The following is a 24,202-nucleotide window of genomic DNA, read 5'->3' as shown; positions in this document are numbered from 1 at the left end:
TGAACATATCATACTTCAAATGTATTAGCACATGTCAAGATTAAACCGGTTGTTTACTTAATAGTAGTAACTGAACAAAACAATCACAAACAATCTTGTTAGAGGAAGTGATTGTGGTGGTTATCTCTGAATTTAGACTGCGCTCGGGGGAATTCTGCTTTGGCCGGTCACGTGAGGCCTCTTTTTGAAGTGCCTGCGTCGCGTCACGTCGCGTCACGGCCACCCGCCGCATCTGTGTGAGCCGCTGCGTGACCGGTTCGCGGTGGTCGTAATGTAAATGTGACACTCTGAAAAACTGCTCACTGTTATGATACACGAGAAAACCAGAAGGGACCGGTCGGCGCTGAGAGGTGCAAATATTCGGTGCCGTCAGCCGTGCTCGTTCAGAAATGAATGAATAACGTCGGCGCGAGAGAGAAGCGGACAAGCAGACGGCGACATAACGTCCAATTTCGAAACAACAACAGCAACTGAAAGGTAAACACTACACGAGACCATTTGCGAGTTAACCAGTTTGGTCAAATATACCATATACACGTATATAACATGTATTTTAATGACAGAAACATTTCGTAATTTGACTGTATAGAGATGTAACGTAAATGTCAGTTTAGCCGGTTGGCTAGTTGAGCTAACGTGAACCAGAATGCTGATGCTGTGACAGAAACAGTCGCTGTAACCGAATATCTCGTTAAAACCGGTGAAAACATGATATGTCTTTATTTTATTTATGTTATCTATTTATGCATTATTTGTTTAGAACTGGTTAGTGCTACATTTTGACATAAAATGTCTGAGCTACATGCAAAAAAACGTCAATTTCAGTAAACTAACCTACAGCATTATGTCATTGGCCAACTTGAATTTTGCACACATTTGAGCATTAGTGTGTGCTAATGAATGCGATTTAAGACTCTCAAGGAGAACAATTACAAAACTCGTCACATGTTTTGCTGTAATAATAACTGCTACACAGTGAGGGTTAAGCAATGACAGGCTCATACTGTAGAATTAGTTCGAATTAGTGAGCATTAGTGCTGATAAAAAAACAGCTGTCCTCAAACATGTCTGAACTTGTTTACAACTACGAGCACAATCATTTGTAATTTTAACTTAGTATTTGTGAGACATTAAAAGCAAGTCATGTTAACTTTTCTCTGCAACCATAGCTTAGGTTATAGCTTAAGAGTTATGTAACATAACCAATTGCAATATCTATGACTTTGCTGTTTTCATATATGCTTCATACCTCTCTCTTGAATGACTAGTAATGTTGTTTACTGAATGTCAAAGAATTGAAAATGAAACCTTAAACTTCAGGGTGTGTAAAAATTGGATCAACTGAATTGTGTTATAGTGCATACTTTGGCATTTCCAGTTATATCGGCTTTATAACTCTTTTACAGCAGGGAATAATGCACAAGATATATTTCATTGCCCTTTGTAACTGAACTTGAACCAAATCACCTTTTTTTATGTTATGCAACTCCATGCCGGGCCCCACATCTCATGACACAGCAAAGTACTTAAAAAATGTAAAGTAAAGCTGGTGGTTGAACTTAAAAGTTGCCATTTTATGTGCACACTGCATGATTTGACCATTCTGCAAAATGGGCTAAAGTGTGCTGTTCAAAGTCACAAGAGTGATGGAAAAGGATTGTGGTTTTGTTAAACTACTTTTTAACTGTTTTTCCCTGGCCATGTCTTAACTTGCAAGCTTTGTGTCTGCAGCACAGCACATTACTAATTTCCCCATAATGAATAATGATATCCCCACCCAATAGCGTTAAGTTCTTGCAAGTATTTGTTCGCTTGTTGATTGAGGTGACCACTTTGCTTTATTATTAGACAAGCTAAAGAATAACTCATAGTTGTGTTTTGGTGTACAGCCGGAAATGACTGCAATAGCTCTGCATTCTTAGGTCAACTGCTTTTGCTATTGGTCTGTCATGGTAAATAACAGACATTTTGTACTACACCTGATATTTTACTAGTGAACAGCAGGACTGATAACATGTACCTAACAAATACACGTGCCCTCTGTAATTAGAGGCGTTCCTGGAGAGACCACAGCTACACAGACCAATTTGCTTCCACTCTAGGTACAGTTTGTTAGTTAAGCAGAGCAGGTGAACATACCTTTATTTTGATAAATTGTAAATGGAAACAGACTATTCAGGATGTAAGATATATTTGCATCACTTTGGCTTTTGGCCGATATTAAATTGTGGACTTTTGTATTTTGCTCTTTGTAGATTTTAATCACTTGCTTACACCGCTGAAATGTTAAAATAGATGTGTAAAAAACTATTTTTTTTATACCTTGTTCCTTTATACATGTTTTTTGCAAAATTGTATATGAATCATTCATCATGCCTTTTACTGCAGTAGCCTATTGTAAATCTCACGGGTGTGACGAGACACTTAACTCACGAGACGAGACACGAGATTGGGTTCATAAGAACAAGATGAGATGAGCTTTTTACATAGTATTTTTTAAGAAATCCTTGCTGAAATGCATGACTAGAAAAATAGTCTACAGGTGCATTTTGAAATGTTTTAACTAATCAAATGTCATTTCTGAACTAACTGGCTTCTTTCCTGTATGATTGTCTCTTCAGACATTAGAATTGCACATGATCTATGCGATTCTACAACTTCTGACCTCCTAACTGAACTCATTTCCACAAATTGATAATGGATATTAAGTGCAAACAATAAGTGTAACCATAATCAAAGTTTTATCTCAATATTCAAAGTGCGAATAGAGAACGAATTTTTCTTCAAGCATAGTACTGAGCTAAGATATTGTTAACTACACAGCCCAGCCTAAGATAGTTTTCATATTGGAGATATTTGCATGCCTCAAACAGCGGTAACTTATTGAAATTGCGTTTGAATGCGGGCTCAGGTTTGCTTTCACTTTCGATCGCACGTACTCTGTGAACAGGGAGTGGTGGGGCTGCGCCATAGACCATAAAGACTTCCACTGAAGAAAAGTGAAGCCACCAATGTCCGAATATGGTGCTGTCATCTTGCGCAGATTTGGGACAGAATCTGTAGAGAGCAGGAGGCAGAGCCGTGATATTGGGTATGGTGGTAGATTTCATAAACAGTTATGAAAGTGTCAAAATTAAAGCTAAAACTACAATCCCCTCCTGAAAATCTGGAAAAAAAAGTCTGAGGTCTCTTTATTTAGAAAAAAGTGGATCTCAAAATGAAGTTAAAATTAAGTTTATTATGTTAAAACTATAGAAAATTATACAAAAAAAGCATATAAAACTATTGGTTTTATTTATATATTTTTTTAGTTTATTTGATTTATTTTTGACAATTTATATATTTATAATATTTTCCATTTAAAGGGTTAGTTCACCAAAAAAATGAAAATGTGTTGTCATCTGCTTGCGCACAGTGCATCCAACATTTAGGTGCCTTTTTTTTTCTTCAGTAGAACACAGATGAAGATTTTTAACTCCAACTGTTGCTGTGTGCCAGTCATATAATGCATGTCAATGGGTAATGTTCTGTTAGGGCAAAAAAAAAATGCTTGGACAACATGCACAAAGAGCCCTGTGGCTCATGACGACACATTGATATCTTAAGACGATCAAATACAACGCTATATCCAACAGCCTGGAACGCGTTTCACTTCAGTAAGGTCAAAATACACGCTCTGGATATAGGATATATGAGCCAGAGCGTGGGTGGATATTGACTTTTCCAGAAAGGGAAATGCGTTCCAGGCTGTTGGATATAGCGTTGTATTTGAGGTAAACAATTATATAAATACGGCTTGATTTCTCACACAAACTGATAGTTTTGTGTCTTAAGATCTCAACGTTGTCATGAGCCACAGGGCTCTTTGTGCATGTTGTCTAAGCACGTGTTTTTTTTTTGCTCTTATAGAACGTTACCCATTCACATCATTATAACCTACACACAGCAAAGGTTGGAGTTAAAAATATTAATTTGTGTTCTACTCAAGAAACAAAGGCACCTACATGTTGGATGCACTGGAGGTAAGCAGATAAACATCACATTTACATTTTTGGGTGAACTAACCCTTTAATTAATTATTAGCCATAACATGAAAAAAGTATCAAGCTGAACTGTAGTAGTGCAGTCCTAGTTTAGACTCGCATGCCGCTATAGAAGATATTCTTCTAGTTGAATCATTAACTAACGTTGAATTGTTGTCAGAATCAGCATGGAAGACGTTCTCGTCGTGTGATTACACAGACGGGTGAAATACAACTACTGTTTTCCTCCAGCTCCCCTTTTCAAGGTCCTTATCAGTGGTCAGCCCCACCGGCCCCTCGCCGGAAACAAGTCTTATCTGTTGCAGAACTGCTGACCCCTTACTCTTACCTCATTGGCCAGAGAGAGTAGGTTCTTGTACCTAATTGGTTGGTTTCTTAGGCCTTTTTTAATATGACATGATTTGACGAAACTAAACGAAACTAAGTTTATGCACTGTCAGAAAGTTAACAGTAGTTTATGTTTATGAGAAGATCCTCAGGTCATTAAGTTAAAGCAGGTGGGCCACCACCTCATATAGTGTTAGGATGACAGAGCTAAATGGACTATTTGTAAGAAAGGACGCTCTTGAGGTAAACAGTGATGAAAAGACTTCATCCTAGGGCAGAACCAGAACTTTCCGGCAGCTGCACTGAGGAGGACAGCAGTGAACCGGATGAGTCCTCATCCCTTAGGGCATCATGGTCCTGGGTGAGTGAGAAATGCAAACGAGACAGATCATTGGTAACCGGGTGTGGAGTAATGACTCCAGGCAGTTCAGCTTAAATTATCTGATCTGCTATTATTAGGCCATTAACACCAAATGACTGCACGTTGAGCGCATATACGTCTTGCACTGATTATACCCAGAATGACATGAATAAGTGTTAGGTCACATAATACACCTTAACCTGTTCTTTTATCAGGTAGCGCTCATTAACAGTTTAAGCGAAAAAGATTGACACACCTATATATATATATATATATATATATATATATATATATATATATATATATATATATATATATATATATATATATATATATTATTTTTTATTTTATTTTTATTTTTTATTTTTATTTTTTACATTTTGAATTTAAAAGTGGAGAAAAAGGCAATTTCAAATCTTTTAGAATAAACTAATTAATATTTAAATAATATTAATTAGTTTATTTTGCCAGTGCACTACACTGGCAAGTGTAATGCTATTTGCCAGTGACTGAAGATTGCATAAAATTATTTGTTTTGAATTGTTTGGTTCAGCTTGCAGCCTTTTATTTGCTTAATTATTCAAACATTAACGGCTTTAACAAACTTATTTTGTCCCATTATTGTTATGATAATAATAGTACCATACACTCTAATCAAAATATCAATGTCTATTTTCAACAAATGCTTAGTCTTCATGTACACTGCCATTCAAAAGTTTGGGGTATGTCCCCATTTTTTTTGTTTTGTTTAGAAATGAATACTTTTATTCAGCAAGTATGGACCTTAAATTATTCAAAATGTATATAGTGAAACAAAGTTATAAAAAGAGATTGGTATTACGTAATGGTCTTTTAATAGTTTGAGCTAGTTGTGCTGGAGGAACAATGGAAAGTTTTAAGTGACAGAAGTTTTGCACTTAACTTTTCACAGTAAATATTAAAGGCTCCGCTGTGGTTGACCATGTCTGTCATATGTTTGTTGTTCTGTTCTGTTCAGTTGGTTATGGCTGTTTTCTGAGAATCGTATATTTAGTAGAGATCACTGATATGAGTCTCACAGCTATGACCTATACTCACAGTGTCCTCTTGCGTATCTTGCAAACAGGTTGTGAGACTGGGGTCAATTGTTTTTTTGTTTTGTTACAACACCATTATTTGTCATGATAATAATAATACTGTAACCAAAATTACAATGTTCCTTTTGAACAAAGGTTTAATCTTCAAAAAGTTCAGTTTGGGATCATTTAAAAAAAAAGAAAAGAAATTAAATGCGTTAGGATGCATTAAAATAGGATGCATTAAATGTGTGAAATGTTGAAAATATGTGGCAATTTCCACAAAAATGTTAAGCGGCACAACTGTTTACATTGATAATAATAATAGTAAAACAATAATAATTGGAAATATTTATTGAGCACCCCCAAATCAGCATTTTTTAAGGATGTGACACTAAATGCTGGAGTAATGGCTGCTAAAATTCAACTTTTAAAATTACATTTAAATCAATTAAAATGTATTAAAAGATTTCTTTTAAATTGTAATTATTTTGACAATATTACTATTTGTATTTTGTTATGAAATGTTATTATTATGGGTATAAATTGTGTTGAGCATAAGACACAAAAACACAATAAATCTTACTGACCCCAGACATTTGAACAGTAGTATGTTTCATGAAGTTAAATTATTTTCTGCTCCATATGGCATTTTTACAGTAATGTGCAACATATAATAAATTATACTTTAAGTGCACTTCCTGTTAGGCCAAGTGTAGTTTACTCTTATGTTGTGGTCAGCTTTTTGCACATCCCTTTTTTTTCTCTTTACAGGCAACTTCAATGTGCAGAAACCTGCTTTATAGTTCATGCTTCATATCAATAGTGACTGTTGTGCTAGAGAAAAAGTAGGTTAGCCATGGGTGCAAAGTCTGTTAAGACCTTTCTGGCTGCCCCTATGGTTAGAGAGAATGCTCTACTTTAGTTATTTGCCTTTCTCCCACCCCCTGAGGTCCCATTTATACAAGCTGTGATGTTATTTAGTCTTGTGGTTTCCTTGATCTGTTGTTTAAAAATATGCCTATTTTCACATTGTTAGACCTCATAACAATTAAAATGAGTCATGTTGTGAAATCAGAATTACTCATGTCATTAGCATAATAATACATTCCAGAAATAGCGTTTCTGTGAACTTCCCTAACACAATCTATTGGGATTAATTTAGCCTGTCGCCTTGTACCCTAGGCATTCACCTTAAATTTAGACCTGTCCTGAATTTATTTTCATCATTTTCCATCAAAGATGAACATGCTAATCAGTTTTCTGTGACCAGAACCTACTGTGGTCATTTATACCAGTTAAACAGGTACTGGAAGAATGCCAGCAATTTAACAGAAATGTTGATCTTTACATTTAAAGTATGTCAGAGAAAACACAATTTTCTTAGCTCACCCTGTGGCTCACCCTTATGACACAGTAGTTTGTGAGTTTACTTTTTGATCATGGTTTTGGAGCACATTTAGACCACCACTCGTGAAACAGCATTAAGCCGTCTGCAGGTCTGCTGATAACAGTTTTAAAAAGGCAGCCAGCCAAAGAGAACTTAGACTTTCACTTTTTTTAACATGAGTTAAGGGGTGAACAGTATTGGAAAAGAAAAGAAAGATTTGTTCGTGTTTGCAGTGTTTGGCACGTGGTTCAATTTGTTGTACTTTCTGTTTCTCTTTTTAGGCGGGCACCATGAATTACGTAGGGCAGTTGGCAGGTCAGGTGCTGGTGACCATGAAGGAGCTGTATAAAGGAATAAACCAGGCCACACTCTCAGGCTGCATTGATGTAGTGGTGGTTCGCCAGAAGGACGGCACCTACCAATGCTCCCCTTTCCATGTGCGTTTCGGCAAACTGGGTGTGCTGCGCTCCAAAGAGAAAGTGGTGAGTACTGCAGTGCAAGTAGTCCAAAGCATAAAGTCCAAAGTATGAAGCATATTGTTTTTTCCTCAAGCAACTGAGTTTCTGAAAACTTTACAAAACAGAAAGAAAAAAAGGAAAAATCCACAGACAGGTCACTGCCAATATACTTGATCTGAGCTTTGGACAATATTTGCTTTTCTGCCTTCCAGCCTGGAATCTATGATAGTATTGATCTCAGTCGTCTTGCTTTGAACTGGCTGGATGATAGAGCAAACACAAGTGCAATCAGCTTTAATCCACCAGTGTCTTAATGATTCTGCTATCTTCAAATATGCCTTCATCTGTGCATGTCTGTGATAGTTCATTTGAAAATACTTTGTCTTTGTACCAGCTCTATAAACAAGTTTCTGTGCTGGCGTGTTCATGATAAGATTGCTGCAGAGGGTACTGCATATAAACAGATAGTTTTCCATGTGTTATATAGGCTCGGTGAACGTTAACAGAACAGGCTAAATAAATGCTTGAATGGAAAGACAAGAAAATCCTTTATTTATTTATTTATTGTCTTGTGAGAGTGGAAGCACTCAGTATGCACAATTGTTCTCTTATAAACACTGTGAAATATTGTAGTTGTTGAGGAAATGGGCTGTACACTAAATCAGTTTCAATTATATTTTAAGTGTTTATCTCCAGCAGTAAATAACAAGATTATAGGCAACAAATAACATATTTGAACGTATTCTGCTCATATTGAAGCCATTCTGATGTTTTCAATCATCTATAGTACACAGACAGAATGTGTTAGTGTTTAGCATAAAACATTTACCAGTGTGCATGAGCAAAGGCAGTAGATGGGGGATGGAGTATTTCTCACTATCTACAGGATGTGTGAAGAGGTTTAGAAAGAAGTGGTTGCTATGGCAACAGGTTTCGCTGACTAAAAAGAGATAGGCATTGAAAGCAGAGGAGTGAGAGTTTTGTCAAGGTTGCCTCTGTGATTGGAGAGATTTGATGCCTTTGAAAAGTATTTCAAGCTCAGTTTTTCCATTTTTAATCCCAGTTTCTCACTGAAGTTTCTGTCAGAGACTGTGGTAGAACACATTCACCCACAATGCAGATAAAAGACAGCTGACCCTGCTCTCTTACAACCATTATGAAATCGATCTAGGTTGTTCAACGAAATAAATGAGATTGCTGATACAAAACTGTTATTTAGAGTCCAACAACATTTGGCCCTCTTTTCTCACTATGCCTTGAAATGAAATCCAGGTCTTTTTTGTCCATTAGCACACAAGTAAGAGAGCTCTCTGTTTGAGATTTACTCAGAGTCATGATTTATACTGACATTAATATTTTGCCCCGTTACTCTGCTCGCATAAATCACCCACCAACCCTGAAACTGAGGCTCAGAGGCCTCCAAATAGACAAAGCAAGTTGGTATGCGAGTAGCCTGAAGAAACTATTTTGAGAAAACAGAAAAACACAGAACACAGGAGAATAAATCTGTATTTTATTTGGAGGTCTATCTGAAGGATAATGTTTCTGTGGATGTCATCTGAGACTCAAACAGCTCGGTGTCAGGCTGCCGCCGTGCCGGGTCGCGGTATCAGGTGTGTGATGTGATCATATTTTCAGGTCGGCTGGCTTAGAGCGGCACAAATTCACTAATTGTGTTTGGTGGCTAGATCCCCTTCTATGGGTATTGTGCCTCCTGTTAGCAAACGATTAAAACTGCATGGTTGGACAGGAGAGTAAACCCGCTGTTTGTTCAAGTTTGTATGTGCACCAGCAGCAGAGTGAAAAGTCATGAATTCACAAGGGATTCACAGGGTAAATGTCAATGGATATTGGCTTTTTAAGGTCATGTAAAACGCATAGATAATTCAGATATTTTTTTAATAAAAATATAAATGAACATTGCAAAGGTCAGACATTTGATTTAGAATCAAGGTGTCATATAACTTAAAGGGTTAGTTCACCCAAAAATGAAATTGATGTCATTAATGACCTAATGTCGTTCCACACCCGTAAGACCTCCGTTCATCATCGGAAGTTTTAGATATTTTATATTTTAGTCCCAGAGTATATGCAGTCAATGCCCACTTTACTGTCCATGTCCAGAAAGGGAATAAAAACATCATCAAAGTAGTCCATATGAGACATCAGTGGGTTAATTAGAATCTCTTGAAGCATCGAAAATACATTTTGGTCCAAAAATATCAAAAACTTATCTTCCGCGTTCCTCCAAAAAGATTCAAACGGTGTGAATCGATCACTGATTTGGGTCGCCAATGTCACGTGATTTCAGCAGTTCATCGCATCAAACCGCCAAACTGCTGAAATCACGTAACATTGGTGACCCAAATCATTGATCGATTCACTGATTCATTAACCGTTTGAATCTTTTTGGTGAAACACAGGAAAGAGAGGACAATACTGAATAAATTCATAGTTTTTGATATTTTTGGACCAAAATGTATTTTCGGTGCTTCAAGAGATTCTAATTAACCCACTGATGTCTCATATGGACTACTTTGATGATGTTTTTATTCCCTTTCTGGACATGGACAGTAAAGTGGGCATTGACTGCATATGCTCTGGGACTAAAATATAAAATATCTTAAACTGTGTTCCGATGATGAACGGAGGTCTTACGGGTGTGGAACGACATTAGGGGGAGTCATTAATGACATCAATTTCATTTTTGGGTGAACGAACCCTTTAAGACCTGTGCTTTTATAATAATGTAAGTTGGAGTGCAACTTATTGAAAGTTTAAAATTACATCTGGTTTTCATATTACGGCTGTTTTAAAAGAATCCTCTGCACCTCCTTCAGATTGACATAGAGATCAACGGGGAGCCTGTGGATCTTCACATGAAGCTGGGAGATAATGGAGAAGCTTTCTTTGTGCAGGAAACTGAGGAGCAGAACGTAAGTGTCTCCTAGTTCAGGGGTTTTCAAACTTTATTATGCTAGAGACCCCAAAATATGATTAACCTTTTATGAGGGATCCCCTTCCTAAAATCCATCTACATTATATTTTTTTATGTGTGAAAAAACATTTAAACTGTTAGTAAATAGACATTATAAGTTGGATATAAACCTGAAGTAGAACATTTTTCAATAAAACATTATTTAAACGACTTTCACAATAAATGTATGTAAGCAGCTTACTTACTGCATTAAGAATACTGCCTTACTACCCATTGAGCAAAATAAAGGGGACAATAGTGAGAGAAACTCAATAGAAAGAAACAAAGCAAAAATACATATACAATTCTGGAAAGTATGTACACATAAAGAAAGGAGAGAAACATTTAGAACCGAAACCGAACAGAACAGAAACTTATTGTCTCTGAACCTCCTGGAGGACCCCTAGGCGTCCCCAGACCCCAGTTTGAAAACCCCTGCCCTAGTTCACAGGTGCTGTCACTCATATTAATCACTGCACTAAACATTGTCATATTTAAGTACCAAAAAAAGTTTTTCCCAACCATTGTTTTACTTTTTTATATTTTTTGTAGGAGATTGTACCAGCTCACCTGGCCACCTCCCCCATCCCCACTGAGAGTCACCTGTTTTGGATTGGAGGCGATCACAGGCCAGGTCAGAACCTGGATGACGATCCACTGGACCCCGAGGACCCTCCTGATCCCCCTGTTGCCAGCACAGGGGCAGCCAAGAAGAAGAAGAAAAGGAGGAAGAAGCATAAAGGTGACCCACGGCGGGAGGAGCTGACCCCGCCTACCGTCATCAGCTCTACCCCTTCAACAGATGAAATATTTGAGATGGAGCTGAGTTCAGATGAGGATCCTGCGTCCAACGCCAGGTAGCCAAACCAACAGATGCATGCACACCTGACCTACTAATATCTGATGGAGTGAACATCTGTGATTAAAGGAACACTTTCTTTCAGATCATCTTCAATCAGTACAGTTCGAGAAATTGAACCCAAGATACCAACAGTTCGCCATTCTTTAGACAACTACCCTTACTCTGACGGAGACTGGGCTCCATCAAATAGGTTTGTTATCTCACACACACCTCAACATACACTTTTAGAATGGTAAGATTTTTTAAATGTTTTTAAAGAAGTCTCTTTTGCTCACGAAGGCTTTATTTATGTTATTAGAAATACAAAAAAGCTGTAATATTGTGAAATATACTTAAAATATAAAATACAAAAGCTTTATATTTCAGATAAATGCTGTTCTTTTGAACTTTCTATTCATCAAAGAATCCTAAAAAAATTTTTTACACAACTGTTTCAACATTGATAATCATATATAAATAATAAATGTTTCTTGAGCAGTAAATGATCATATCAGAATGATTTCTGAAGGATTATGTGACACTGAAGACTGGAGTAATGATGCTCAAAATTCAGCTTTGTGTCACAGGAATAAATTACATTTTAAAATACATTCAAATAGAAAAGTTATTTTATATTTTAATAATATTTCACAATATTACAGCTTTTTTGTATTTCTACTAACATAAATGCAGCCTTGGTGAGCTGAAGAGACTTCTTTAAAAACGTTTAAAAAATCTTACCGTTCTAAAACTTTTGACCGGTAGTGTATGTTTTTGATCCTTAGCCTATATCATTGGATGACTTCCAAAAATATCTATTTTTAGACTTGAAGACTTTTTAAGGTGAAGACTTTCATTCTTTTTATGCAAGTTGCTATTTTTTTATTATATTTTGAGCAGTCATGCCATGTCAGAGGCCTTTTCTCCCAAGAGTGATTCTGAACTGGTCGTTCGGCCCTCAGAGAGCCTGCTCAAAATGGAGTCACACATGCAGTGGACATGGGGAGAGTTTCCAGAATCTACCAGGGTAAATTACATGTCTCAACTTTTTTTCTTAAAATTCATTTTATTTAAATTTGTATCATTCACATGAAAGAAGTACAGCAGATTTACATAAATTCTGAATGTCCATTCTTCATAGTGTTCTGGATTTGTTTGTTTGTTTAATAAATGATAACTCATTTTATCATATTTAAATCCATTCTGCAAATATTTAAATTAAAAATCTTATGTAATGTTCGTTATATTGGTAACACTTTAGTATGGGGAACACATATTCGCTATTAACTACGACTTTTACCTCAATAAACTACTAATTTACTGCTTATTAATAATAATAATAATAATAATACATTTTATTTATAATGCACTTTATATTAAACAAAATCTAAAGTGCTACAGAATTAAAAACAATCAACAACAATAAATAAATAAGTAAATTAATAAAATAAAATAAATAAAACTGAAAAATAATAATAATAGTTAGTACGGTAGTTTTTGTTGCATTTAACTTTAGGCATTGTGTAGGATTAAGGGATGTAGAATAAGGTCATGCAGATTAAGGCATTAATATGTGCTTTATAAGTACTAATAAACAGCCAATATCCTAGTAATATGCATGCTAATTAGTAACTAGTTAATAACTGAACCTTAAAATACAGTGTTACCGTTATATTTATTTGAGATGGTTATCGATTGTTTTTGTTTGTTTGCTACAGCTGTTCATTTTATGTATTTATTTGAATGTATTGATCTTGACATGAAAATAGCCACAGATGCTGAAATGGCAATATTTTTTTTTTAAATCCATTCTGCAGTTTCCCCCTCAAAATCAGCCCAGAAAATATATTTTTTAATGCAGATTCTGCCTAGGCAAAGTGATAAATTAACATGAAATGCAAAAATATTAATTGTTTTATGCTATAATTTTGAGTTAACGGGTCATAATTAAATCTTTGCTCATCCCCACTCTCAAATATGTAATTCCCAGGTTTCCAAGAAGGAGAAGATGGAGCTGCCGAAGACTGTGACCATAATGCCTTCGGAGAACACTCACTTCAGAGTCATCCTCAGCTCAGAGGCCATGGAGACTGATGAAAGAGAACGGGCCTTAGGGGCTTCTGGCTGTACCATAGTCAAGCCTGAACCACGCACCCCTGTGACCCCCAAAACTCCCACTGGATCAGAATTTGAGATGATATCTAGTGGGTTGTTGACCTCCACTCCTTCATCCAGCCTCCCTGCTGCTCCAACTGCTCCAGTTGCTCCCTCTGCTTCTCATATAGGTGGGGACATGGGAGAGGTTTGCCTCAAGACTGACTCACCATCCAAGAAGAAAGGTGGGCCTGTTAAGCACCACTCCCTTTCATATGTTCAAACAAATTCTGCCCATTGTTGGTTTGACTGATTGTTTTACTAATGAATGGTATCTTTATTTGATAGTGGAAGTGTGGGAGTAGATGAAGTTGAAATAAAGTTGTGGCTAATTCACATTTAACAAGCCTAAATCTGTCTTCTATAGATAAAAATTGTGTACCTAAATACCTAAATCAATCAATTGTAGTTCGATCAAGGTAATGCCTCCTCAGTTCCGAGAGCTTGTTTTAGCACTTTAGAGCTCGCCGTGCTGATTGCTGATTTTAATGTAAAAATGCTGACTGTAAATTTTTTCAGGCGTCCCAAAAAGAAGTCAGCACCAAGGCCCAGAGGACATCTACCTGGATGACCTGAATGTCCTGGAGCCTGATGTTGCTGCTCGCTACTTTCCTAAGAGGTAGACAGAGAATCGCACATCTGACTTACAGTATATTGCAAGATTAGATTACAATACTTGGGAAGCAGTTCATAACAAGTTTATTAGGTGTTAGGTGACTCGATGTGTTATGTGTATTCGCAGTGATTCAGACTCAGGCTCCAAGCACTGGATGGATTCTGGGATGCGCTCAGGCTCTCAGTCACCACAGTCTGTGGGCAGTGCTGCGGCCGACAGTGGCACAGAGTGTCTGTCTGACTCTGCCAGTGATCTGCCGGATGTCACACTGTCTCTGTGTGGAGGACTCAGTGAGAACGGAGAGATTTCGAAAGGTATCTGAATCTTTCTGATGTGTTCATTCATTTATTACGGTGTGATTAGGATGTGCTTAATAATAGAAGTGATGTTAAATCTCTCTTTCTGCTTGTTACTAGAAAAATTCATGGAGCATATCATCACATACCATGAATTTGCAGAGAATCCAGCAATCATAGACAATCCAAATTTAGTTGTTAAAATGGGAAACAGGTGGGTTTGAATTTAAATAAGAGAAAAATATATTATAAATATAATTGTATAAGGCTCACATTAGTGAGTAAACTGCCTTTTTTTTCTGTGTTTTTTTTTTAGGTATTACAACTGGACATTGGCTGCCCCTTTGATCTTAAGTTTGCAAGCATTTCAGAAGAATTTACCCAAGGTATGTCGTTTTTCCTAATAGTATATTTTTACTTCAAAAGTCCTTTGTGCTGTGTACTTGTCCAAAAGTGCTGTGGCTTACTGTAGTAGGTCAAAATACCTGTTGTCAATGATCTATTCAGGCTACAGAGGAAGCATGGGTGAAAGAGAGGATGCCAAAGAAATCAGGCCGCTGGTGGTTCTGGAGAAAGAGAGGAGACAGCACTATTAAACAGGTAAGACCAGAGCGCATTGTGAGCATCAGATATGTATACAATTTATACATAAAGGTCTTCGTTGATTTATAATTAGCGAGTGGGAACAAAACCTTTACGCAGTTACTGGTCTCTTAATTCCACTGCATTCCAGCACCTGCCTTTAGACTTCTGTCGGCAGATCTCTACACAAACATCAACATTTATATAATTCCTTTAACAAAAGGACAAGGGCATGTCTTTGTTGGGAATAAGATGAAATGTGCTGCCTCTGAAGTTCTTCTCTCTAGAGCTTCTGCCGTCATTTAGGCATCATACATCAGGCTCCTAACTGCCCTCGTCTGGTGCTTCTGTAATTAGCACCACTTTGCAGTGTGGAATTTTACAGTCTAGAATTAGGCCAGGCAGCTCATCATTTCAGGCATGTGAGAATGAAGGGGTCATGTAGTCAGTCACGACATCTTTGAGAGCAACAAAAGCAAATAATGCTCTTTGCACAATTTTTTTATTGCAGTTTTAAATATGTGGTAGTATTATCCAATGTACTAAAGCTTTTTTTGTGTCTTGTTATACAGTCAGAAAGCACTGGAAAGCTGGAAATAAAGCAGTCCCAAATGGAGGATGGCAGCTCCTCTTTGTCAATGGAAAGTCATACCCGCAAGTGAGTCAGAACCACTGAAGGACAGGCATACAGCATCATTTGCATGTCAATTTTGGAGTTAACATGGAATATGTGCAGATAATGAAACTGATTGTTATCACTGAATGTATTCTAAGGATATAGACTAGCTATGTTAAAGTCCTCATGAAATCCAAATTGACCTTATTTACTTTGTTAGCAAACATTACTGGACTAAGGGTGAACAATTAATCCATGCAAGTTAATACACAGAAAAAAAGTTTTGCCATGGTAATATTTAAACTTCTCAGATGATGGGTTTGAATATTCTTAACCACTCCCCTCCAACCGTTAGTCTGCTGTGAGTGAGAGATGGAGAGGAGTTGTGCTGAAGTAAAACCCTGCCCTCTATTAAATATTCTGTTTCACTTGGAAATGCGTCACAGCACTAAAATAAAATCCGTTGCAACTTCCAGTTCACTTCAAATGCTGTGGTTGCACAAAAACAAGTAAAAGATTGTCATTTTTATCCTTGACCCTTCCTCTGATTCAGGGGCAGTGTTTACGAATGGCAGAGTATGGCAGTTTCCATATACTGACATTCATACAAGCTGGGGAAATAAACAGCTCATGATGCTGCTAGTTAGTACTGTTGCAGCTTTGAAAAGCAAATTTAAACAGCCTAACGCCATGTCCTAACCAAAGACGCGATGCAACAAGATTTTCTGCGGCAAACCGGACTCGACCCTAGATCAATCAATCAAGAGTCACCGCCAATCAGAATAGTGTGTGAGTGGGCTCTCTCTACAAGCATTAAATGCTTTCATAACAAAATGGATAAGTACAATATTGAATTCCCAAATATTACACCATTTTAGCATGATTAAAAATACATACTGAGTGACTGAATTTTTTTAAAATCATAGAATACACTTGTTTGTTAACCTTGGATTGACAGTTCAAACATAGCTAGTTGTTTCCTTTAATTTATTTTCAAGATCAGTTGAGTGAATTATCCATTGCTGTTTTCAGTAAGGCTATACGTCTATAAAGGTCACGAACATGATATTAAACTCACTTTAAATTCCCTTTACATTAAATAAAGCACATAATCTGCACTCATCTCACTTTATATGTTGTAAAATAGAATCGTCGTGAATCGCCAACAACAACTTATTAACATGGAAAAGATCATTTTTCTCTCATCACATTTGGTTAGGTCAGAAAGAAGGCTTAGGGCCGTTTCAGTATTTTCATTATTTTCTTATTGTTGTTAAATCTGTTGATAAATTGTTTCAGTGGATTGTTGTCCACATTTTATATAGGCTAATTTGATTGTTTGGGAATATTAATGTATGGCCAGAAGGACTTATGCCATACCCTAGGTTTTTGTGAAACACCGCCACTGCTCTGATTGATTGCTGACTACAGTTTTCCCCCTCTTAATACAGATGAAGGGATTCAGGATGATCTAGCCTACTTTCTGTTTTGTCTTATTCTCTGTGGTACTCTTGTAATCTAAATTAGGAATGAATGGTAGTTGCAAATTTAGTTCACTGATTCCCTGTTTGCTCTGAGTGCAGAGTGGACACAAGGGACTCGTCCAGCGATGAGGAGGCGAAGGAGCTGAGCGCTGCTGCATCGTCAATGGAGCGCAAGGTCCAGTCTGAACTCCACGGCCACACATCAACTCACTCCTACCGCAAGTCCCTGCGCCTCTCCTCCGACCAGATTGTGAGTCTACGTTTTTGTTAGGAGATGGAAATATTTAGTTCTGTAAACATTCTCTATGCTAATCCACACAGTGACTATTATTTACATTAGTATCTCCAACACTTGCGTAAGTGGTTTTGAGTGAGCGATTCAGAGTTCTGTGGCTTGTAATGCAACTTCTCTCTGTAAGTCTGTTGATTAAAGCTGTTCCTTTAAGCTTCCTCCAGGAATTTATTTAAAAGCTCGGTGACTCATTCTGAAAGGGTAGTGTCATGGAGTTGATTTGCACTAGACTGCCCCCTGTTGGCAGCTTCAGAAGCTTTAGTTATGCAATAGAAAATCTTCTTCATTAAATAAAGCTTATGTCTTTTTATAAATTTATGAGTTTATGAACTGATTGCATTGCGAAAATTATGTCTCAGGACACAAATTTTTAACTTATTTCTATTATTCAATCATTAAAGCACAGGTTTATTTATTTATTTATTCATTCAGATGATTATAAATAAATTAGTTAATTAGTAATAGTTAACTATACAGATAATGTCTCAACTTAATTCAAAACCCATAATTTGTTGCAATTGGGGTAATACAGATAGCAAAGATGTTATGTGGTGGTAAAGAGAGGCATTTATCAGGGTGTCATTGACTTACAGGCTAGTTTGAAACTGAAGGAAGGACCCAACGATGTGATGTTCAGCATCACAACACAGTACCAGGGCACGTGCCGCTGTGAAGGCACCATTTACCTTTGGAACTGGGATGACAAAGTTATCATCTCGGATATTGACGGAACCATCACCAAGTATGTATTTCACAGACATGCATCACGTGTTACCTTTAATGAAGAACATTCTCTGGGTTGTTTGTTCAAAATCCACCTTTGTTCTATATATTTTATAGTACATAAAGGGGGAAAAGGGCTGAGGTGTGCATAAACATTTCCATTAGTTACTGCAGAAGGACTCATTACCTGCCAGGTTTTTTTTACTGCCAGAACCAAAAGAAGTTTATAGATCAAGGCAGAGCTTGTTTCATCAAAACAAGTACTCTGGGTATGTGGCAAATAATGAACCGGTAATAATGATCTTGCATCGCAACCCACTCCACTAACGCTTACAATGACGAAGGCAATGTGCCATTTAACGGACATCGTCTCCCTGAGTTTTACTGGCTGTCTGATGGAGTTCACAGCTCCAGTATTAGTGTGATGCCAGTCTGCTGTCTTTGGTTTTTAATTACTGCAAAGCCAGCTATAATATCAACGCATCTATGCAAACGAATGCTCTCCGCCTCCAGACTCGTGCCCTCAGTGGCTGGTGGGTGGCAAACATCAAACGGGCAGATTGACTGCCGCTTATTATTTCTCTGACCTGCTTGCCTGACACATCTCTCTGAGGCTGTGAAGCAGGGCGGCTGACTGTGGTGTGTGCCCAGACCAGGGTTGGACTAGGAGGAGGATGTCACCATAATGAGCCAATTTAAATCTTGCTCTCTCATAATGCCACTCAGAAAGAGTCTGAGATAAAACGCTAAACCGGGGAGAGGATCCTCATTAGTAGACGACACAGAGTTTTGCCCAAGCTGAGAAAAAAATCTTCCTTCTTCACAAGTCTATTACTTCTAAGAATAAAAAGAATGTCAGAAGCTATATTTAGGAACCCAGTTGAATGAGATTTGGACTTCCTTCTAAGTAGAACAAATAGAGGATTTTGCGCTAGAGGCGCTAGAGGATTTTGCTCCTTTCGTTTGCCAGTACATGCCATGTTCACCCGTATGTTTATGTGCTTTCAGATCAGATGTGTTCGGGCAGATTTTGCCTCAGTTTGGGAAGGACTGGACGCACCAGGGCATTGCTAAACTCTACCACTCCGTGGCTGAGTGAGTTTGCATTCTTAATCCTCAGCCCAATGAAAATGCACTCCTTGAAGAGGGCACAAGCAAGCTCAACCAGGAGTAGGGCAGCACAATTAATCAAATTTGTTATTGTGATTACAATTACGGATGTCTAAATTATGTAATCGTTCAATAAAATGTAATCGCAATTACAAAAAAAAAAAAAATGTGCTTAATGTTTTTTTTCTTTCTACATGTTTTCTTAGTTTTTTCCCCCCATTGTTAATTTTTTTTTTTTTTTTTACATAACACATGCATATTTTATTTGATTTTTTATTTAAAGAAACCAAACCAATGGACTGTTTTCAGCTTGTTTCTTTTGATATAACAATATGGCATGCACTGCAGTTGCTTCAAACTGTTATAAAGCTATTCAAAACTTAATTCAATGTAAATTGTGATAATTATAATTTATAGTCGCAATTACAACTTCAGGGGAATAATCGACAATTCAGATTTTTGTCATAATCGTGCAGCCCTGACAAAGAGTCTTGAAACATTGTTTTGATAAAAGGGTGTTTGTGTTTTCCAGGAATGGATATAAATTCCTGTACTGCTCAGCAAGGGCAATTGGCATGGCAGACATGACGCGAGGGTATCTGCAGTGGGTAAACGACGGAGGCATTATCCTCCCACGTGGACCCCTTATGCTCTCTCCTAGTAGCCTCTTCTCCGCATTTCACAGGTATTATACAAACTTTCATAGTTTTTAGGGGATAGGTCAACTACATGTCATTCCAAACCTGTATGACTTTCTTATGTGGAACAGAAAAGAAGATATTTTGAGAAATGCCTCAGTGTTTTTGTCATTACAATGGAAGTCAGCGGCAACCAAAACATTCTTTGGTTATCAAAATTCTTTAAAATATCTTTTAATTGATCAATCTATTTGTGTTCTGCAGGAAAACAAGTCTAATGATCCCTTTAATAAGCACAAAAGAAAACAAAACAATAAAGCAGAATTCATAATATACAAGAATCTAGGGATGCACAATATTATCAGTATGACGTCGGAATCAGCCGATTAATGCTTCAAAAATAAAAATCTGCCCTGGCCGATATGAAAAAAATATGCTAGTGTGCCTTGCCGATATGATAATGTGTTAATATGTGCCTGCAATAACTAATAATATGTGCTGTATTGATAAGATCATGTCAGCAGTGTGGTCATTCTTGAAGTGAACTCGTATGTCAACAAGCAAACACATTGCATGTATAGTGATTTATATTGACAGGTTTTAAATGCTGTCTTGAATTTGTAAATGCACATACAGCAGGACGTGACCATCAACCGTGACTCCCCACTGTAGTGTGTGCAGGTGCTGCCTCCACAGCCTCCTCCAGGTCCTAGTGCCCACCCGGTCGAAAGTTATATATATTTAGTGGGGGCGCTGTTGTTATAGAAATAAAATGAAAAGTGGAATACACAAATAACTTGAAGTTACTTCTTTTTCTGAATAAATAAAGCAGTAATTATGTCATAAATTACAAGTATTAAACTTGTAAATTAAATACATTTATATACAGTTCATTAATCTGTAATAAAATGTTATGAAATGGATGATGAAAAATAATCCAAGGAGCACTAAAATAATTGTAGAATTGTTTTATTTGAAGCTAAAGTCAGCATCAACTGATGTCATGTCACTTCATGTAATCAAACGATAAATCCAAAAAATTAAATATTTGGATTGCATCTGTCTGGGGTGAAAAATCATCCACTTTATTGTTATTTTCAGAGCTTTTACCATACTCCTATTATAAAAATAACTTTATTTACATTTATTTATTACAAATGGTGGTTTTCCAAACAAAGGGGAAAAAATAAACGTTTATCGATAATAGCAATGGCCAAAAAATGTAAATATCGGATATCAGCAAAGATCCAATATCTTGGATCCCTACAAGTACCAAGTATTTAAATTAAATTAATTCCAAATGTTTTTTTTTGTCTTAAAGGGAGGTGATTGAAAAGAAGCCAGAAATCTTCAAAATTGAATGCCTTACTGACATCAAGAACCTTTTCCTGCCCAACAAACATCCCTTTTATGCTGCATTTGGAAACCGAACAAATGTGAGTTGGACTGCAGTTAACTTTCTTTTCAATGCATGCTGACCTCAGCAGCAGAGTCAAAGGTCTGCATGAAGATTTATGTGTGAGGTTCAGAGCTTAGAAGCTCTTTCCCCTCAGGCTACGCGCTCATGACCAGCTGCTACAGACCGGCCAGCTGAATAAATTCTAATGTTTGGGTGGAGTAAGACATTGGATGTTTATTTAGGCACAAATGCATCTGTTTCATCATAAAACCAATGCCAGTGTCAGAAACTAGCATAGAAGGATACTTTTGCTTGTGAACTTGGTGGAAAGAACATCAGAGATTGTCCTAAGTCAATGCCTGGAGTCTGATCTTCTGACTGTCTATTTTAGGACGTCTTTGCCTATAAGGAGGTTGGAGTGCCGCTCTGCCGAATCTTTACGGTTAACCCCAAAGGAGAGCTCATACAGGAGCAAACCAAGGGCAACAAGTCCTCGTAAGTGCGCATATTGATCTGCAGTTACATAAAAGTAACTCTGAAGTCAACTTCAGCTGTCAAAGATTATGCTGATGCGAAGGTGGAGAGCTGATTCTTGAACTTTGTTCAAGGTCTTCTGGTTTTCAAAGGGCGTTTAGTTTGTTTACGAGTAGCTGTCTCACACTCTTTCTCTTTCTGTTTGTGTTTAGGTACAGTAGATTGAGCGAGCTGGTGGACCATGTCTTTCCCTTGCTGAGTAAAGAACAAAGTTCAGCTTTCAGTTTCCCAGAATTCAGTACCTTCTGTTTCTGGCGACAGCCTATCCCTGAGATCCGTCCGGAGGACCTGAATTTTTAGAACTCACGACTGAAGGCCCATCTATTATCTGGTCACAGTCATCCCTGCCATTGGAACCATTAAATGGTGCAATGCAACATCTCACATCTTTAGTTAAAGACAAATAATGTGGCCACCCTATTTCACCTGGGAAACATGTACTCCGCAAAAAAAAAGAGAGAAAACACCAAAACACACCCCATCGTCACATTATTGGGATGTAGGTAGAACTTCTACAAACTAAAACACCTGGTGCTGCTCCGTAACAATATTTCTAATCCATATCATTTTGATTAGCTGCTATGAGATAGGCTGCTTCAGACCTGAAGGAATTCATTGCTAATGGACTAATGTTTACAGTATTAGACGATCAGTGGCCTCTTGGCCAGTGGAATGAGTGCACAGCTGTTTGTTTGGGTATGTGTAAGGTTAAAGGTGGCATAAAAATATGCTTATAAAGATATTCTTTACAACCACTAAATTAAATTTTTAGAGCATAGATTATTTATATACAAAGGCTTTAGTTAGAACTAACTAATTAACATGCACTGCCTCTAAGATGTGGTGACGGTATGACAGTTTGAATATGCATTGCCAGATGGTGTGAAATGAGCTCTGAGTCTCGTAGATACTGGAAAGTATGCACAGAATGAGCCGTGCCACGTGAGGACACCGCTCATTTACAGTTCAGCAGATTTAGCGCGTTCAACCCCGTACAGCCGACTGGATTTGTATGAAAAGTAAACAGAGGAGGTAATTGTAATTGGGCTTTCTTGCTATTTTCCAACTGTTGACATTTTCATCGTCTGGTTGCTGCAGAACGCCTTACCGATCGCACTTTTTCAGCTGCAACCAAGAGAGGAAAAATATCAGATCGTCTTGCACTTAACTCACGACGGAAATGCAATAACGTTCAAAGCTTTTTAGCAGCCTTTTGTGCACATTGTGAGGGTTTTATGTAAACCTCAGCAAGAGATCTGTATTAAGTTATGAAGGTATGCTATACCTTGAAACAGGCTGTGGCCCGCGAGTGGTTTCAAATGGTCTTTAAAAAAGATATATATATATATATATATATATATATATCTTTTCCACTAACCAGGCCTTTTGCATGCTTCATTTGGAATATAGATAACCGTTTATGTTTTACAAATGCATCGACTCTTTCTGTTGGGGTAACAGTCCAAAGAGTTGTCACATTTTCACTATTGGACAATTTTGAGCAGCAGAAACTTAAGTTTTTATTATTGGAAAATATTGAAGCTGATGTGCAAGTGAAGGATAAAAGTGATCAGATCACTGTTGACTAACGTTCCCTTTTTTTCCACTAGCTGGTCACTAAGGTCTTGGCCCCTACCTTTGGGCTTTGGTCAGTTTTAGAGCACTGTGTGCTGGATGTTAAAACAGATGTACAGAACTAGAGCACCGTAAAATGATTTCTTTATGTGTTTATTTAAGTCAAATCATTGTTGAGGGAAAAATTGGGGCATTTCATGGTTCAGTTGACTCGTGAGTTTAATATATGTGTGTTGCGCTTCTTGTCTGCAGTTATGATGTTTGGAAGTGAAATATGTTAATTGTTAACAAAGGAATCCCATTCTTTCTATGAAAGTAATACCTCTTGTGTGAGATGAACACACTCATCTTGTATGAAAATAACATTAATGGTAAAAAGAAGACAAAATGTTAACAAAAAAAAGCCTCTTCATTCTTTTGTTGAAAAAGCTGTTATAAGTGCTGAATGTGGTTTGTCATTCCTCTTGATCTTCGATGCCTTTTGTTTTACTTGCTTTTATTTCTAGCTGTGTACTCGAGTGGGATGGTGAATTTCATGGCTTAACTCTATAGGTTCACATTGCGTTTGACCAGCATAAATACCTTTACGTGGATAATTGTACTATAAATTTACAAAAACTATGGTTTGGACAATGTTTATGAACATATTAAAGATGTATTTAATACAGCCGTGTGGACTATTTATAGCACTAACATGCACAATTTCTATTTTATACTTTGCTCAATAGCCC

At 37.2% G+C, this 24,202-nt stretch overlaps 1 protein-coding gene across 2 annotated transcripts; it reads left to right on the top strand.

The window, feature by feature from the left end:
• The first annotated feature begins 184 nt into the window (after positions 1-184).
• On the top strand, positions 185-24,138 carry lpin2 (lipin 2). Of its 2 annotated transcripts, none has more exons than XM_067453610.1 (20): positions 185-477; positions 7,458-7,658; positions 10,475-10,570; positions 11,164-11,468; positions 11,556-11,663; positions 12,353-12,479; positions 13,443-13,791; positions 14,126-14,225; positions 14,349-14,536; positions 14,639-14,732; positions 14,835-14,904; positions 15,026-15,118; positions 15,673-15,758; positions 17,300-17,450; positions 18,086-18,234; positions 19,224-19,310; positions 19,858-20,010; positions 21,285-21,399; positions 21,754-21,857; positions 22,049-24,138. In XM_067453610.1, the coding sequence occupies exons 2-20, from the start codon at positions 7,467-7,469 to the stop codon at positions 22,194-22,196; spliced, it is 2,715 nt and encodes a 904-aa protein (XP_067309711.1). In that variant the 5' UTR covers positions 185-477; positions 7,458-7,466; the 3' UTR covers positions 22,197-24,138. The 2 variants fall into 2 exon arrangements, with proteins under 2 accessions (XP_067309711.1, XP_067309710.1); XM_067453609.1 differs by lacking the exon at positions 185-477 and adding an exon at positions 4,467-4,731.
• The last annotated feature ends 64 nt before the right edge of the window (positions 24,139-24,202 follow it).

This window comes from Pseudorasbora parva, chromosome 9 (genome assembly GCF_024679245.1).
Source record: "Pseudorasbora parva isolate DD20220531a chromosome 9, ASM2467924v1, whole genome shotgun sequence".
NCBI lineage: Eukaryota > Metazoa > Chordata > Actinopteri > Cypriniformes > Gobionidae > Pseudorasbora > Pseudorasbora parva.
Note: the sequence above shows the minus strand (reverse complement) of the source record. Positions and strands in the feature narration are given on the sequence as shown.